Genomic DNA, 16,586 nt, shown 5'->3' with positions numbered 1-16,586 from the left:
TTAATATAGGGTATTTTCAATTCAGGAATGTTTCAGCAGCCTCACTTTCTGTTATTGAAGTTGTTCTACAATGGCTATAAATTAAGCAGCATAAATAAATATATATTATATATATACATAAATATATATATATATATATAAACATACATATATACATGTATATATATATATGTATATATATGTGTGTGTGTATTTTTTATTTTCTGTGTGTGCTGACTATTCCTTTTTCCCTAACTTGTAGCACAGCCCTGTTCGAATGTGGCGCCCCTTGCCGAATTTTATTATTGTCGCGGTGGAAAATTCAAATTAGAATTCAGAAGCAGAGCAAAAGCAACACCAAAAGCCAAATGAAACGCTATAAATTATCGCATCCTTGTTGGTGGTTGTTGTTGTTGTGTGTTCTCGCTTCTAAACAGCTTCTGCCGCTGGCTTCCCCTTCCCGCACAGCCCAACATCTGGAGCAGGTAAATTTAAGCGCGATTTGTAACGGTTTTGGCTTTGTCGTAATTAAAGGACATCCCAACACGCTTCGCCTCGGGCACTTTGGCACTTTAATTCGGTTTTGCATTTCAAATTTGTAAAGAGCAAATTATTGTGACAGGTTTTCTTAATTTGTATATTATGTATGGCTAAATTTAAAGAATAATACAATTCCACTATTGCAATACTCAGGAGATTCCGTGAGCTCAAATGAAACATAAGTCCATAAACATAAAGCCTGTTTATGTCCTTTCAAGAACAGCTCCGATTTGTTCGCAGCTGAGGAATAGCTTAAAGCAATGCCTTGCTAAATAACAAATTACATCCGTGTTAGAGCTAAAGCACTTAAAATCTCTCACACTTCAGAAGGAGCAGGCAGAAAGCCAAATTGGAGACCGCGAAATTGCGATGTCGCCCAATTCAACCTTCGCTAATGAAGGCGGCTTCAGGATTTGCCTCGAAACGCTGACCACGCCAAGCCTCAGAGTATCCCACTTCAGTTTTTTTTCAGTTTGAAATAATAAAATCAACGCCGTGTTACAAAAAGTTGATAAATTTGGTTCATAAATGACACAAAGTCGAAAATGCCCGACAAAATGGACTTTAATAAGTTTCATTCGGGCTCGGCGCAAGGCCCTTCTATTCTCTACTGCGCCGACAGTGCCTCCAATTTGTCAACCAGCGCTGCGGAGGATAATAAAAAGTACAATTATAATAGAAAAAAACATAAAATCTGCATAACATTTTATTTTTATTCAAAATAATCTCAAGCCACAGCCGAACTTCTGATGACCAGAAATCAGCGTTAGTCGGCTGGATTTTCTTTGATTTGCCTCGGAAAATAAGCGCGCGCAGAAAGGGCACTTGAGCTATATAATATTGAGAATTAACTTACTTCGAAAGTTGGGTGTGGGTCTTGATTAAATTGCAAACATACCTGAAATGAAATAAAAGCAAATATTATTTTAGCATATTTTTAAGTTATTATTAATCGCTGTTAAATTAGCTTTGTAGTAGCTTTTATATTGTGCTTTGTAAATCTTTCTTAACATTTAAGTGCTCAAACCAAGGAAACATCGCGGCTCTGCTTGTCTGGGCTGAAGAGACTTAATGTTATTATATTGAATTTATATGACATTTTCATTTTCACATCTCTCCACTCTATTACAATCTATTAACTTCAAGTTGAGACTGTGTAGAAAATGTCAAAAGTTGTCAAAGAAAAAGTGAGGCCAATTGACTAAGCCACGTGACAGTTAATGCAAAGTTCAGGCATTTTCTCGATGCAATTAGTGCATTCTTAATGGTATGTTTTAAATATACTTTTGAGTTGTCAGCTGCTGATGAAACTTGCCAAGAAAAAAATATGCTTTCAATATATTCAAATATTTTTGTTCAGTGACTTCCGAGCTCGTTTCCCAGAGTGAGCGTAATTTTTGTGTAATAGAATTTTACTCCACATCTACATATGATTGCGTGCTATGTATATGGATGTACATATTCCAGATCAAACGTTCTATAACAAGACGTTCTATATAACAAGTTTCTAGGTCAGGGATGGGCTTGTTACTTTCTGCTACATTCTTTCTTGTTAAATTAGAGTTTTTAAGTTTCTGTTAAATAAAAGTAATTTCTGGATTATTTCGGCTAATCAGCAGTCAAACATAATATAATTAAATAATTATTTTCTATATCTATAAATTTGTAAATTTATTTCGCACAATTGCAACAAAGTTGAGATAGCTCAAGGTGTAGTGTTCCGTATTTAATTAGGATATTCTATACGAGAACATTATTATCATCTAATGATATTCTATACGAGAGCTCATCTAGCGAGGAAGGGAAGAGAAAAGTATTAGTTGCAAGCCTGAGTATCGTACAACGTTCACGTGCTTAGGGCTTTGATGCTGCTTCTCATATGCTAGTCAAACACACATTCGCAAAGTTAATTAAGAACAATTTAAAAATTGTAATATTTAAGTTTAATGATTGGCTTTCAACTACAGTTTTTGATGCACAACACAAAGGACAAGCTCCCATAGGAGAAGCAAACGATCCATGGACAATAAGTCAACGATTACAAATAACTAGTTGCAATCTTACTCCATCTGCTGGTTGTATTCGTGGTCTAGCGAACTAATTAAAGGGCTACAAACGCGGGTGTCTCCCATGCTTTGGTGCTTTGGTGTTTGGTTGACAACAACAGGAAGACGACAACAGTAACAAAAACAATGGACAAACAAAGGGAGAGACAACAAACAAACAGCAAGGCGACTGCGGCGCAGTTTGCTGTGATTTAATTAATTTCAATGCATAACGTCAACTGTGAAACCGGAACCAGAGACCGAGTCGAAACCGTCGCCCAAGTCTGAACCCAAGCCAAAGCCCAAGCCCAGGCCCAAGTCCAGAGCCCATGTCCGACGATACAGTCAAACTTGACACCGAAAACCGAACCCGAAAGAGAGCCTCAACTATAGCCGCAGCAGAACAAGGACGAGCACGAGGACGAGGACAACAACACTTGGCGTCAACTGGACTGGAAAATTAAATCGAGTACAGTTTTTTGTGACTCTTTGCTTTAAATTCTAGGTTATAAATAAATGCTGTGAGCTGCCCTGACAATGATGAGCAAAGAAAAACGGAATGTAGATAGGAAATCCTGCCAGCTGGGCCAAAGTCCAACAGCAGCCACAACAATAACAACTCCATCACAAAACCTTAAAGTTTCCATTTTCGTGGCACTTGCCGTAAACATTTTTCCACGGCATTGCTTCCGCACTTCAATTAGCATTTTTGCCTATCTGGAACTGAGGCATACTTGAATGGGGTCTCCACAGAGACTGCAATTTACATTTCTAATTCGGAAAATCCTGCTATACTAAGTCAGGCTGTAAAACGGGTTTTGAAACTCTGCTTCATGCTTACTATTTTCAAAACTGTGGCCTTACCTAGCAAAACTCTTCTCAAATTCGAAATATTCACAGAAAAGTGTTTTTCACACTTCTCCACTGTCCAAATGGATTTACGAGACCAAATTTAAGGTGAAGCCACATAAAATTGCTCTCTTTAAGAGTTAGATTCGTCGCATGTATTTGATCTGAATTAAATTTTCTATTAGCTACGCATTTGAAATGTAAAATGGCAAAATGCATATTAAAATGTTGGCTGCCAAGCGAACTAAAAAGCCTGCCTCAATTTAATGTGCGTTGTATTTCTATTGGTATCTATAGAAATTATGCAGGCAAATTTATTACAGCACAGAATTTAAATGAGTTGAAATCGTTGTCATTGTTTTATTTATACAAAATGTGCGCTTTGTTGTTGCTGCAATAATGAAAGTTACTCAATTGGAATATTTCAGCTTATGTGCTTAACACACACACACACACTGACACAGACACACTCACTCACACACACACATAAATGCGAGAACAATGAAAGTGAACATTTGACAATGCAGCTCCATTCGTGACAGACACCACGAGCTGTGCTGCAGCTGTACCCAAGGGAGTCACCAATTTATGCGCCACTCCCCCTTTTGCCGCATGTCCTGCGAAAGTTGGTGCCTCAGTCCATTAGTCAGTTGGTGGTCCTTTGTTGACTTCATTCAGTTTTGCGGTACATTTGCTTTGTATTTTTGCTCCTCATCTCTGCTTCTTTTGGCATTGCATTGACATTTGGGTCTTTTTAAACGCCACGACTGGGTCTGCAATCAAGCGAATAGTTTTCGTTGTCCTCAATATGCTTTCATCCAGTTGGAGGTCAAAATTAATGGCAATCAAAGCTGTTTAACTCACATGTGTTTGCAGCTGGCCAGCAAATTGTCCCTGCTCTTGGTTCTTGTGAGCCCACAGAGAAATTGAATAGTTGTTATCTTAAGTAGATTTAGATTTTTAATGTATTCAATGATTGAGTTTTAGGGGATTCGAGAACATATAAACTATTGATTTTGCCTCAAAGACTAAGTGAGTTTTAAAGGCTGTCCTCGGAGCAGAAGAGTTAAATTTTCACTCAAGTTGCATACACAAAGACAATCGAGAATGTCTGTAAGAACTCTATTAAACATCTTTTAGAGTGCGCGAAGTATGAGGGAGATGATAGAGTAAGTGCAGTGGCAGAGTACAATAGGGTTGAGTCCCAAAGTTGTCGCCTTGGCTATATAAACCTAGCGCCCAGGAGCAACAAAAATGGCGCAGTAGCAAATATTACCAAGATGAAGACACGACGAGGCTGGCTGGCTGCTGTGGATGAATATATTTGTTTTAGGGATAAAAGGAATTCAGTAGGGCTTAAAAGTGCGGATGAGTGCCACTTCATGAGCAGCGCAAGGAGCAAGACGACCCACGCGACAATAACGACGACGACGACGACGGCGAGCAGGAGGCGAACAGGAGGCGGGTCTGACAATGAGTCTTAGAGGTAAGCGTCAGTAGAGCTAAGGGTTGTGCAGAGCGGGGCCTGTGCATAAACAAAGCGCGCGAAAAGCGCTCAAGAAAACACCGAAGAGTTAAAAATGACGTTAAAGTAAACAAGATGAAAATTAAAAGCCGGCAACGCCGCGCACTGCAGAGCTGAAGCAAAGCAGAGCACACAGCCTGTGTAAGGATTTGATTTAAAAATGGAGTGGTATTTAAATAAGACCTTGTTGCATATTCACAAGCGTTTCGTCGAATGGCAATGTGTGGCAGCCAGAAGCAATTTTAGTTGCAGCTTAATTGTCATTGCCACTGGGGCAACTGGTAGGTGCTCCAACTAGCTGGAGGCGGAGGTGGAGGTGGAGGTGGAGACTACTCCATTTACAATTTTTTGCCCGCGTTCGGCTTTTGTGTGCACTCTCTGAATAATTAAATACAGCCAAAAAGAATGCAAATGTGGTTCGCTCTACAACATTTTTCTACCAACGCGCTTTTTGCTAGCCGTAAGAACCACCTGTGCGAGATTATTCCGTAAAAATGCCATTATATACATTTTTTTATTCATGCGACGTTAAAAGCTCACTGTGCTAATGAGCTGGGATTTTAAGAGTTGTCCTGGTTTCCAGGCAAAACGCGCATAGTCCTTTTTATTATACGCACAGTACCACAGGAGCATAATGCCCAAATAAGGACTTGGGAAGTCAGTTTCCAGGACAAAAACTATAAGACAAAAAGAAATCAGAACCAGCAGCGTTCCACAATTGCCCTGGAAAAGCTGAAATTTAAATAAAAACATGTCAAATTTATTTTCCATGACACATTTGAATGCAAATTTATGCAAAGCGTGTCGATGGGCCACACAAACAGAAAATTCGAATAGAGCTGAGACTGCAACTAAGAAGAAATGCGAAAATACATTCCCAACCCTAGCAGGGAGCTGAAAAACTGTGCCAGGACAGGGCTATTGAGAATAAGCCAGCTTGGGTGCTGGCTGATTGACGTGGCCAACAACAGTCGTCTCTCTAATCCGTTAATAGAAACATTAACGAGGCATTTTTCGAAAATTATTTCAAGCACGCGACACCATCGTAGCCGTAGCCAGTCAACCCGTCAAGCCACCAGCCCGCCAAGCCGCCAAGCCGCCAACTCGCCAACAACCGAGTAAATCAGCACTGGCATGTTCAAGTCAGCTGGCTCTTCAGCACGTCAGTCAAGTTCAAAGTGGAATCGTGTGGGCAACACGGGTTGTTGTTAGTTTGCAAACGCAATTGGCCTGCTGCTGCATGGCTCTTTGGCTGCTAAGAAGAGACCAGTCACGTGACGGTCGTCGTGAAAAACATTTTCATTTCGCTTTAATTTGGTCGATCGTTAACCCTTTACCACTGACTTTTAGGAGGACCTTCTTTGCAACTGTGGCTGGCAATCAGAACACCTCGTGTTGTTGCCCTCCTGCAGCCCGCCTGCCAGTTTGCCTCTTTGCCTGTTTGCCCGTAAAGTTGAAGTAGCCCTAAATAATTGCATTGTAATGTGAAATAGCAACCACCCAGAGGTATACCCCAGCTCATACTGCTACTTGCGACCCATCCCTCATGCCTCCGCTTGGCTGCTGTTATTTTTGCACGTTCGTTTTGCCACACACACACACACACACACACACACAGTGCAGTGCATTGTGTTTATGTGTCGGTAATTTCCAATCTCACTTTGCAATCGTTTTACAACATTTTGCTTTTATTTTATGCTATAGCGTCGCTGGCGAGCTTTTGATAGTCAACTCCTCGCCCAGGACTTGACTCGCCGCTGCGCAGCTTTTTTTGTATTCCTACCTATCTCCACTCGTGCCCCACCTGCTAGCCTTGGCATTTTTACTCTTATTGCAACTTACTATTTATGTGTCTGCTGCAATTAAAGCGGAAACTAGTTGAGTGCCACAGTGGAACCTCAGCGAGTGTATAGCGAGAGCTTCATATCGTAAAATGACAGCTGAACGGCTATAAACGAGCTTCAAAAGCTCTTTTTTTCCATTCTAAGACCTTGACTATTTGAATAGAGCTCAAAAATAAATTGGCATACAAATTTTAGGCATGATTTGATCATCAGCCAGTAGGGGTAAAAGTACTTCCGAGTAGTTTTCTAGTTGTGGATTACTAAAATTGGATACTTTTAAGTTTTCGCTCTTAAATACTTTCGCTTGATAATATAGGACTTATTGGCCCACAGTGCAGGGCAGTGGACGGTGCCTGTCCATAAGCTTGAAATTTATTTTTAATTGGTTTTACATCGATGACTAGAAACGTGCAAACTTCACATTATCTCTGTCCGTATCTTAAACAAGTAAGGTCGCTCTAACCGGGTTGCCCGACTAGGCGATATTCTGATCCCAGTCCTATCTGCATTTTTGAATATTTTCCATCGTTTGTATCGAGCATAAAAAACAAGTAAGAAAAACTGGGCGGGGTGCCCGACTAGTAGATAACCTGATCCTAGTCCTATCTGCATTTTTTAATATTAAAAAAAAAAAAGAAATAAAAATCGATTTTACGATACCAAGATTCGAACTCACAATTTTTACGCAACGCGCATAAAATATACCAAAGCTGCCAATTCATAATTCAAAAACTAAAAATAAAATAATAAAAAATGTCCCATCGCCGCCAGGCTCGAACCCAGGGTCTAATTGATTACGATCGCCGCCTCTGCCAACGCCACTGAACTGCTTGCAGAAAAAGTTACAAATTTAAAGTTAAGTAGCAGCTGCTAATTCAAACACAATTCCATCGCAGTTTAGAATCTTTGAATAGAAATGAATTTTCTCATTTGAATGTATGTGTGCACATGCATAGGAAAATGTAAATTGGCCAAACGTTTTGTTTAATAACTTCTCTTTTACTTAATGGATTTTAATGAAATTTTCAGCATATGATCTACATATCCTATTGGCTTGGTTGAGCCTACACATAATGGCCCTAGATTCAGCTAAACTTAAATTTGGAAATTTGGAGCCGGTATCCAAAATCCAACAAAAAATACATAAAACTAAATACAAAATTTGGAGGCTCTAGCTCTTAAGATGTCCGAGATATAATATAATATCTGAATTTCGATTATGCTTTTTAATCGATAAAAATAAAAGGGGAATAATTATCGAATATTTGAATTAAACGCAATATGCGCGTACTCTAAACGAACCCATAGAAAACTTACAAAAACCTACTAGTCTCTAGCTCTTATAGATGCTGAAATCGACGCGTTTACAGAGCTCCATAGACTAGTTGACTAGTTTGTCGCCCTGATCGAGAATATACTTTATGGGGTCTGCCACGCCTCCTTCTGCCTGTTACATACATTTGCACAAAACCATTATACCCCGATTTGCTATTTTCAATGGGATCAGAGTATAAAAAGAAAACCACATTTCCGACTTTCAATGGGTTCAAATTATAATAATAAGATAACACTTAACACTTATCTTAACGAGTTCGAACTGATTATTGAATATTTATATTTTAGGGTAATATTCTGATTTGTTAACAATTTGATGTATTTGTTTCTTAAATAATCCTTCTAAATCAGAATAGCCTTGTTATTGGTTCAAGATCTTGAAATCAAGCTCTTCTACCTTTATTGTTCTTCGGCCTTAATTGTGATCGTCTATCTGATGCGAAAAAATAAGCATTCTAGTTTGCTGTATGTTAAATTATTATTTAACTATCGATGCGTTTGACTTTAATGCAAAATGATTTTGAAGCTTTTTTAAAGGTTTGCGGAACAACTATCAAATATGGATCAGGTGGATCAGCACACCCGGAATACCGCCTTACTAATGTCTTAACACAGTTTTTCATGAAACTGAAAAATTCAAATTTTACACATTTTTTTTTAATCAGCTTAGGTTGAATTCTATTATTGTAAATGTTTGTTAATGGATGCAACAACTGTGTATCTAGTTCAAATTTATTGGAATTTTACTAATGTCAGTTATTTAGGCAAACTCTGAAGGTCAGTTCGTTAGTTACAGCTGTGGGTCAGTTGAGCTTTTTGTATTAACGGTGGTCTATCCCATTGATGAGTTGTTGAATCAACCGTAAATAAGTTCTGCAATGGCTGCTGAAAAGATCCTTAATCTCGGTTGCTGGGCAGCAGCTTAAGCATAAGCAGCTTAAATTGTTCCTTTTTTATGCTTTGTCCGTTTGGAATTTTTTGTTGTGCATTTCAACCTTCGGTTCGTTAAAGTGTTTATAAACTGTTGTTTTATAGCTCGTCTGTGCTGCTCATTAACACAGTGCTTAGCCTGCATTTAAAGGTATTGACATACTTAGGTCTAAGGTCATAAGATATGTCAAGACAATTGAGTAACTAGAACAGAAGTTGGACTACAAGAGCACGCGATTGCCAAATGAGAACAGCCAGACTCCCCAAAATCTGAGCTGATTTTAAATAGCAAAGTCTATTTAATGTTCATAATTTCAAACCTAAAACCGAATAGCATATTTGGTTTAGCTTATGATTGCTCGAAATGACAAGCCGGAGAGTCGATTCACTCTGGTACTGAATGACTGACTATTGAGGCCACTCTCTTCAGCCTTACCTAACCTAATTAAATTCCATGGTTTACCTGGGAAAATGTAATTAAAGTAGATGTCAGTTCCGATATCAATTAATATAGAGCTGCAGAGTCTAAACAGAAGCATGTTGCTCCAAGACAATGCTGCCAGATGCTACTCGAAATACCATCGTACCATGAATTCAGCATGACATGCCATTGCCACAGAAGCAACTAGAATGCATTGTTGGCCTGGGAAAAGGTGAATCCACGCCCACAAGACTTTAAGCTACGCGTTGTTCGCTCCCAAACACTTGACTCGACGCTACAAACGCAACTTCTGGAATGCAGCACTCGAGAAAGATGTTGGCTCTGATATTCAAATTAATCGATGCATACTTTATCGCAAGACAGCTATCAATGTCACTTGCTTTAAATATATAATAGCCTGTGCCTCTCTGAAAGAGTGTTCACTAAGCCCCAGTTGATTGGCGATTACATTTGTTAAGCAATTAAAGAAATCCCATACCCCATGGCAAAAAAACTTCTTTTATTTATGACACTTATCTAAGTTTTATATATATATATCAGTATATATAAATTCCATATATTTCAAATTAAGGATCGGACTACATCAGCTAAGACGTTTGGTGCATTACTCAAAATCAGATTACAATTATGCATTCTCTCTCTCTCTCTATCCCCCAGTCTGACTCACTCTATCTGTGGCACGCTTTTTGCTTAATTTCACGCGAACTGCAAATATCAAATAATAATAATTATTATATAATAATAATAGATCACGTATTTTAAAGAAAGTCAACACATGTCAATATCACAATTATCAGATATTTTTAATGGCAAGAGTTGGCAGGGCATTTCCATTCCTCTGCAGTTAGCACTTCCAAGTGCTAACGCCAAATGAAAGGTCAAAGCCCTAGTCAACAGAGTGGGGCAACCACTTGATCAATACAGCGCACCATGCGGCGGCTGCATCTGAATAGAGGAGTCACGAACCGAGGAGTTAGCGGCTCCGCACGCATTTTAACAGCTCCGAGCAATTGAGAACGTAAATCAAGTGCAACATTCTGAAGCAACAGACCCGGCAGCTTCCTCCGGCTGACTTGGCATTCGCGTGGCAGGTTTATTTTATTTGCAATTTTGAACAATTTGTTACTTGCATGAGACTGCCGAGGCAGTCGAAGAGCTGCACAGGTGTATCGAGCTTGCTAAAAATGCAACACATAGAAACCAAGTTCTTGGATGCACTAAAAATAACATCAATAGATTTAATTTTGAATATTTCACTCTCATAGCCATTGATAAAGCTAGCTAATTTGCTTAACTGTCCAGTTACTGATTTTGAAACAATTGCATATTATTCTTTATTCTGTATAATACATATATTGCTTATAATCTGTATAATGAGTAATGTAATCTGTATATATGTATGCCATATACTTTTAGTATGTTTAGTTATTTTCATTTAAATATATAAAATTGACTTTGCATTTATAGTATTATCTCCTTGAACAATTAAATTATTATTATTATTATTATTTTTAATTCGTTCATAGTCTTAGCTAGCTGGAAAAACTTTCTTGTGCTAGATGTTGTATAGGCTTTCTCGATCTATGCGCATTCGACGAGTATGCTGTCTATAGCGTGGTAAGAGCTTGTTATCTTGGGATAATCGTTTCAGTAGTCGACAATTGCATCCAATAAATATAAACTTTAATGATAGCCTTATAGGGATACTGTAGCTCAATATATATGCATGGTGTGTTATCTTCGGTGGTCTTTATTGTTCTAGACAATATTTCTCCCCTGACCCTGCTCTAAGGGCCATGCTGAGTGTATGCAACAAAGCGGGTGGCAAGTGAAAAAATAACAAGAGCTGGCTGTGGTGACTCTAGCAACATTTTTAATTGCGTATTTAATAGATACCCAAGGACTCGCAAGTCGACACGGGACACGGTCCGTCCAACACACCAGCATCTGGTGGGATGTGTAGTTATGTGCGCCATGGCTGTCTGGTGTTAAAATGGCAACTGGTGTGCAGTGAAATATGCTCGAGCCAACAAAAGGAACAGCAACAGCAACAATTCCAATAGGAATAACGAGAATAACGCATACGCCGCGTTGTCCCATTTGAAGTTGTTCGCGTATACATAATTTTTATGTTGCAGGCAAAAAGCCAAAGGATTAGTCGCCGTAAAGCATTCAGCACCAGCAGCTGTTGAAAAAAGAGACAAACAGAGCATGAACAGTTTAATTGCTCAAAAGGAAATAAAAAAACTAAAGTGGCCTTTGCCATGCAAGCAGCGCAATTTTCCATGCTTTCATGATATTTTGTTGAATCAAAGTAAATCAAATCAAGTCAGATCAAATCATGTAAATATTGCTATGCACTTGCCTTTGCAATTTCCTTCAAGTAGACAGTTCTTATTGAAAACTAAGCATACGAAGACCTGACAGCTGCTTAGACTAAAGACTGGAATAGGTAGTTTCTCTATTTAGGAACAGAGAAGTCACATTCTTCAAAACTGGAGCTTAAAAGCCAAACTACGAACCCGATTCCTTAAATGTTATGTCCTCTCAACACAGATTTATTCAGAGCGCTCAGTGCTTGCATGTAAAATCGGCTTTAATGCTTTTATCATTTCGTGTGTCCTTGTTGGCACATTTGCCACACACTTGTGTGCATTTTGTGTTTTTTAGAAATGTTGTTTGGAAAGCGAAATGCTCATTTCAAACAAAACTCAGAAATTCCATGCAGCAGTGCGCACTTTGCGTTGCCGTCCTTCTGCCATGGCGTAGTATGCATTACCAGCCATGCGTAAAAATCAGGCCAAGCGCGTGAGAGCTAAATCTATTGTCCACATTTAGTATTTGGCACAAAACACACCGAACTAATGATGATAATCTCTTGCGCTGCTTGTGGGTGAATTCACGATATCCTTAGAGTGTTGTATTTGATCAGCCCGAGAGCTTGTTTAGCTCGCCACAGCTTCCACGGCCTGCTCGTTGATAGAGAATCATGACTTTTTGTGCGTCTCCAGTTGAGTGTGAATGCTTAGATAAGAATGCAATAATTGAAGTACATACAAATGATGATTCTTGATGATCATATAATTGACAGTTATCTGGTCGATGAGGGTCTTTTGTACGCGGAACCCTTTCAAACTTTGGAATTCAGGTTATACTCGGAACAAACAGCAGGAGGCTTGGCAGATTCCATAACCACATGAATTGTATATATATGCTAAAGATTGGGCTGCCTGCCTTCTGTCAGTCCGTCCGTGAGTATGAACACGTCGAAATGGGACTTGTAAATTTTACACATAGATCCAGTTTGCCTCAAATAATCGACAACTTTTTCAGCTTAAACTAATTAAATTAAGCACCTCAGCTGTTAAATTATATCTGTTTGTATATTTATACAATTTTGTATTATTTGCCATGCCCTAAATTTTCCGAAATTCTTCCAGTTGAAGCCAAGAAGTAGATCAAAAGCTGAAATTGTATTAATGTTAAACGTGGTGGGTTAATACACATGGATCTATAAGTCGAATCAACTTGAATAGACAACTACTAGTTTAATTTTACATTTATTACTTTACGTTAGATAAAATTGGTGTGATGGCAGCGCGGTAGATGCATCGTGTGAGGTTTCTTTTGGTCGAGTTAGCTCAGATGCGAATCCATAAAGTATCCCTTAGCAGTTCTACAGTGTGTGCACCTATGGGGCTATTGTGCGTATGCTTAGATACAAGCAGATCATCCTAGGTTTAGGATATATTAAAATTGGGTACTCCCGACTAGAGTCTTCTTAATTGTTGTTATGTAAATAATTAAGTTGAGCAATATGTTATGTTGTTAAAATTTGTTACTCTTACAATTTGTATAATTATAATTAAATTTGTTCAAGCTACATGACAATCTTTGACTACGCAAGCACTCAAAGTTCCCAAATGCTGCTACTCAAAAATGTTTTGTTAAAAAAGCTGATACCTTTTCAACACTTAGTACGCGAAATCGAAACTAGATGAAGTAATTAAAGCTTAATTTCAACTTTAATTTACTAAAATTGGACATAGCCAGTTCATGTCTTCAGATTTGAGCTCTAGTGTCTGGTTTAAGTCAACTCTGTTGTTACTTCTAGTCCAGACAACAGCTTCTTTTTCCTAGTCCTTCAGACTCTGTTAAAATCTTGCTTCAAATGTCATATTAATTTATATTTCGAATTTTCAGACAGTACTAAAAAATTAAATAAAATGCCATTTTGTTCTATCTTTGTGTTGCTCTATATAGTCAAAAATAAATGCGGCAATGAATTCCGCCCAACGGAAAAAACTCGTAGATTCAATTTTCAAACCGCATCCGTTAATTGTATAATGAAACTTTTGGGGTCACGTCAATATCTGCCAATTTTTCAGCGAACCATTCGAAAACTACTTAAATAGATGCAATCAAGTTTATTCAATTGTAAAGAACTTAGCAAAGAGAAACCATTTAACTAACGCTGAGTTAAGTCCGAAGACATGTCATATTCTGTGCGCAATTGCCTAAAGGAATGGACGGAGTCCAGCAATTGATAAATATCAAAGAAAGGCAGAAGAGCTAAAGCCAAATTAAGATGTTCAAGATGTTCGCACGTCTTTGGGAACAACTTAGCTACAAGTCTGTCAAAGTATTATATTTATACTACAAATTGCAAGCTCTTGAAACAGCTCAATATAAATGGGACCTTTGATAAGAATATTATCAATATTTTCCGTTTTGTAACTGTCATGCTGAAAATTGTAGTTTGTTATAAAATAAAATTTGAAATTGAATTTATTTAAGGATTTGCATGAATATTTTAATTGTATTATTATATTTTAATATATTATACTCGTTCACGTAACAGATTGGAAAAGTCTATACCTTTTACAATTGAAGAGCCAAATACAGAAAAGCTTGATTATTGTGTTACTGCTTACCTCCGCTATAGAAGATCCCAAGCCGTTTTGAAGCCTCATCAACAACACTTAACCCTTACGTTACTGTAGACTCCTATTTTATGACTAATAATCATATATCCACGCCATCTGGGGGCTTCAAAAATCGAGCTTACCAAAAGCTATATCATATGTATATGCCGCTTAAGCAAAATTGAAAAGTTAATGTAATGTCCACTGGAGACTTAGCACATATTATTAAAATGTTTTCCCGTGTAATCCGACTGCAATATTTTTACTTATTTATGTAATAATTTAGCGTGTGCTTTTACATTTTCACATTTGCGTATCTGGAACTCACTAGTTCGCTATGGACCTTGTCCTGCAAGCACAGATGTTTAATTTAGACATTGATATAAGCACAGATTTCGGGCCATGTCACACTCAAATTGGAAAATAAAAATACAAAGATGCTTTAATTAATGAAGGTAGATCAGTAGAAAGCCAAAGACGATTATAGTCCCAGATTCGAACTTGGAGCAGTTATTTATCGGTTCCTCTAGCTTAATTCACCTCATAACCTTAATATGCTTTTCAGATAATACTCTTTTTGCAGTCGTTTTATATATTATAAACTTCTTTTTATTGTTGTTTACCAAATAAATTTTTTCATGTTTAGATTACAAATCGTAAAGGTAAAATAACTATAACAAGAATATTCAAAGAACACAGAATCTTTGCTGCACCTGAAAACTCTATTATATTCGATTCCATATAGATGATGACTGACGATATAGTTGACGCATGTATTTTCTTCGATGTTTTGCACTGTTTGTGCAGTTCATCCGCGTACGTAAATTTAAATGGAATGCAATTCACGATAATGGAATCGTCCAACTCCATCGGATAGTTATGACCATTACAGTAGAATAGACCTTCACTGAGCACAAGATTGTAGCATCTAGTCAAGGGTCCCTCGTAGAACACAATAAGCAGCATCGTGGAGCCAAAATAGTCGGCACGCTGCCAGATGGAGTAAGGCGCGTTAATAGCGGGATTGCGGTCCTTATATTGTAGCCGAATTTGGCGTTCATACTTTCCGTGGCACACAAACTCCAGTATGTGGCCGTCGATGAAGGAGCAGTTCTTTAAGCCTATTGTGGTAACAGTAGCGGGGTGGAGGAGTAGAAGCAACCAAAAAGCAATCAAGTTTATAATGTAAGCTCCTGCGCATTGGGGGCTTACTGGCATGGCCTATAATATTGCAGCAAATAGTTTGAAAGTCATTTTTGACAATTTGTTCAAGAATGAGACACGAAAATCAATGTTAAAAAGTGGTTTGGTCGAACTGTCACAATTTGTACATATAAAGATTGTTAAAGATCCAAAAATATGTGTAATTTAGCTTATACAACAGTATTGATTGGTTGACTGCTAACAACCTTCAAAATTTCTCCATGCTCTGAGGTCCCAAACTTGAATTCTACGAATACCATCAACAAGTAAAATCAATTTCTTGGATGACACTTTATTCATTGATATGGTTTTAACAAATAATATTTTGATGGCTGCGAAACGTACTCAGTTATACTTAATTTTACACTAAACGCAAAGTTGCCGATGTTGCTAGGCAGCTTTGGTTTGGTATAACATATACAGTTTGTAAACCCGATATTCAGGCATTCATGTGTGTCTATAGTTTCTAGATAAAATGGTTTGAGATAAATGCTAGTCACGTCCAGCTGCCATGCTCTTCAGATTTCACTGCTAGTATCTGGCCAGAAATCGACATGCCCTAAACAGCTGTTATGGCCTGAGAGCAGCAACTGCCATACGAATTAATAGCAATAGAAATGATGCAGTGGAGGATTCGTAAGTGCTCCCCTTCATGACTGATTCTGCTATTCTTGAGACAATGGATAGTAAAGTGAAATAGTGATGTTAATAGGAATATAATAAATATATTTGTTGTATATAATGATATGGAGTAAGCAAGAAAGCAATTCGATATTTGGTATTTATGTAATTATATTATATTTACAGAGTTAATATTTAAGTTGGACAAGCTTCTTATAGATGGATCAGGATGAGCGCGATTCACATATATCCCTAATAATCAATTGGTTGGACCATTGTATCGATGTGTTTGATTTTGTGGAAGGAAATGCTATGCAAAAACAACAATATCAATGTCATTATATATAT

General features: G+C 37.9%; 1 protein-coding gene and 1 long non-coding RNA gene across 3 annotated transcripts; both read right to left on the bottom strand.

The window, feature by feature from the left end:
- Window positions 1–541: 541 nt before the first annotated feature.
- Window positions 542–1,703, bottom strand: LOC115483404. 2 transcript variants are annotated; one of them, XR_003944340.1, is made up of 3 exons: window positions 1,531–1,703; window positions 1,376–1,417; window positions 542–1,164 (listed from the first exon to the last, which is right to left on the bottom strand). It is a non-coding gene; the product is annotated as an uncharacterized LOC115483404 (long non-coding RNA). The 2 variants fall into 2 exon arrangements; XR_003944342.1 differs by having other exon boundaries at window positions 1,547–1,703.
- Window positions 1,704–15,019: 13,316 nt separating this feature from the next.
- On the bottom strand, window positions 15,020–15,937 carry LOC111597618. The gene has a single exon (XM_023312417.2). The coding sequence runs from the start codon at window positions 15,630–15,632 to the stop codon at window positions 15,057–15,059; it is 576 nt and encodes a 191-aa protein (XP_023168185.1). The 5' UTR covers window positions 15,633–15,937; the 3' UTR covers window positions 15,020–15,056.
- Window positions 15,938–16,586: the final 649 nt, after the last annotated feature.

The sequence above is a fragment of the Drosophila hydei genome, unplaced genomic scaffold (genome assembly GCF_003285905.1).
Source record: "Drosophila hydei strain 15085-1641.00,03,60 unplaced genomic scaffold, DhydRS2 tig00000001-arrow-pilon, whole genome shotgun sequence".
Taxonomy (NCBI): Eukaryota; Metazoa; Arthropoda; class Insecta; order Diptera; family Drosophilidae; genus Drosophila; species Drosophila hydei.
This window is presented reverse-complemented; position numbering and strand designations above follow the sequence as displayed.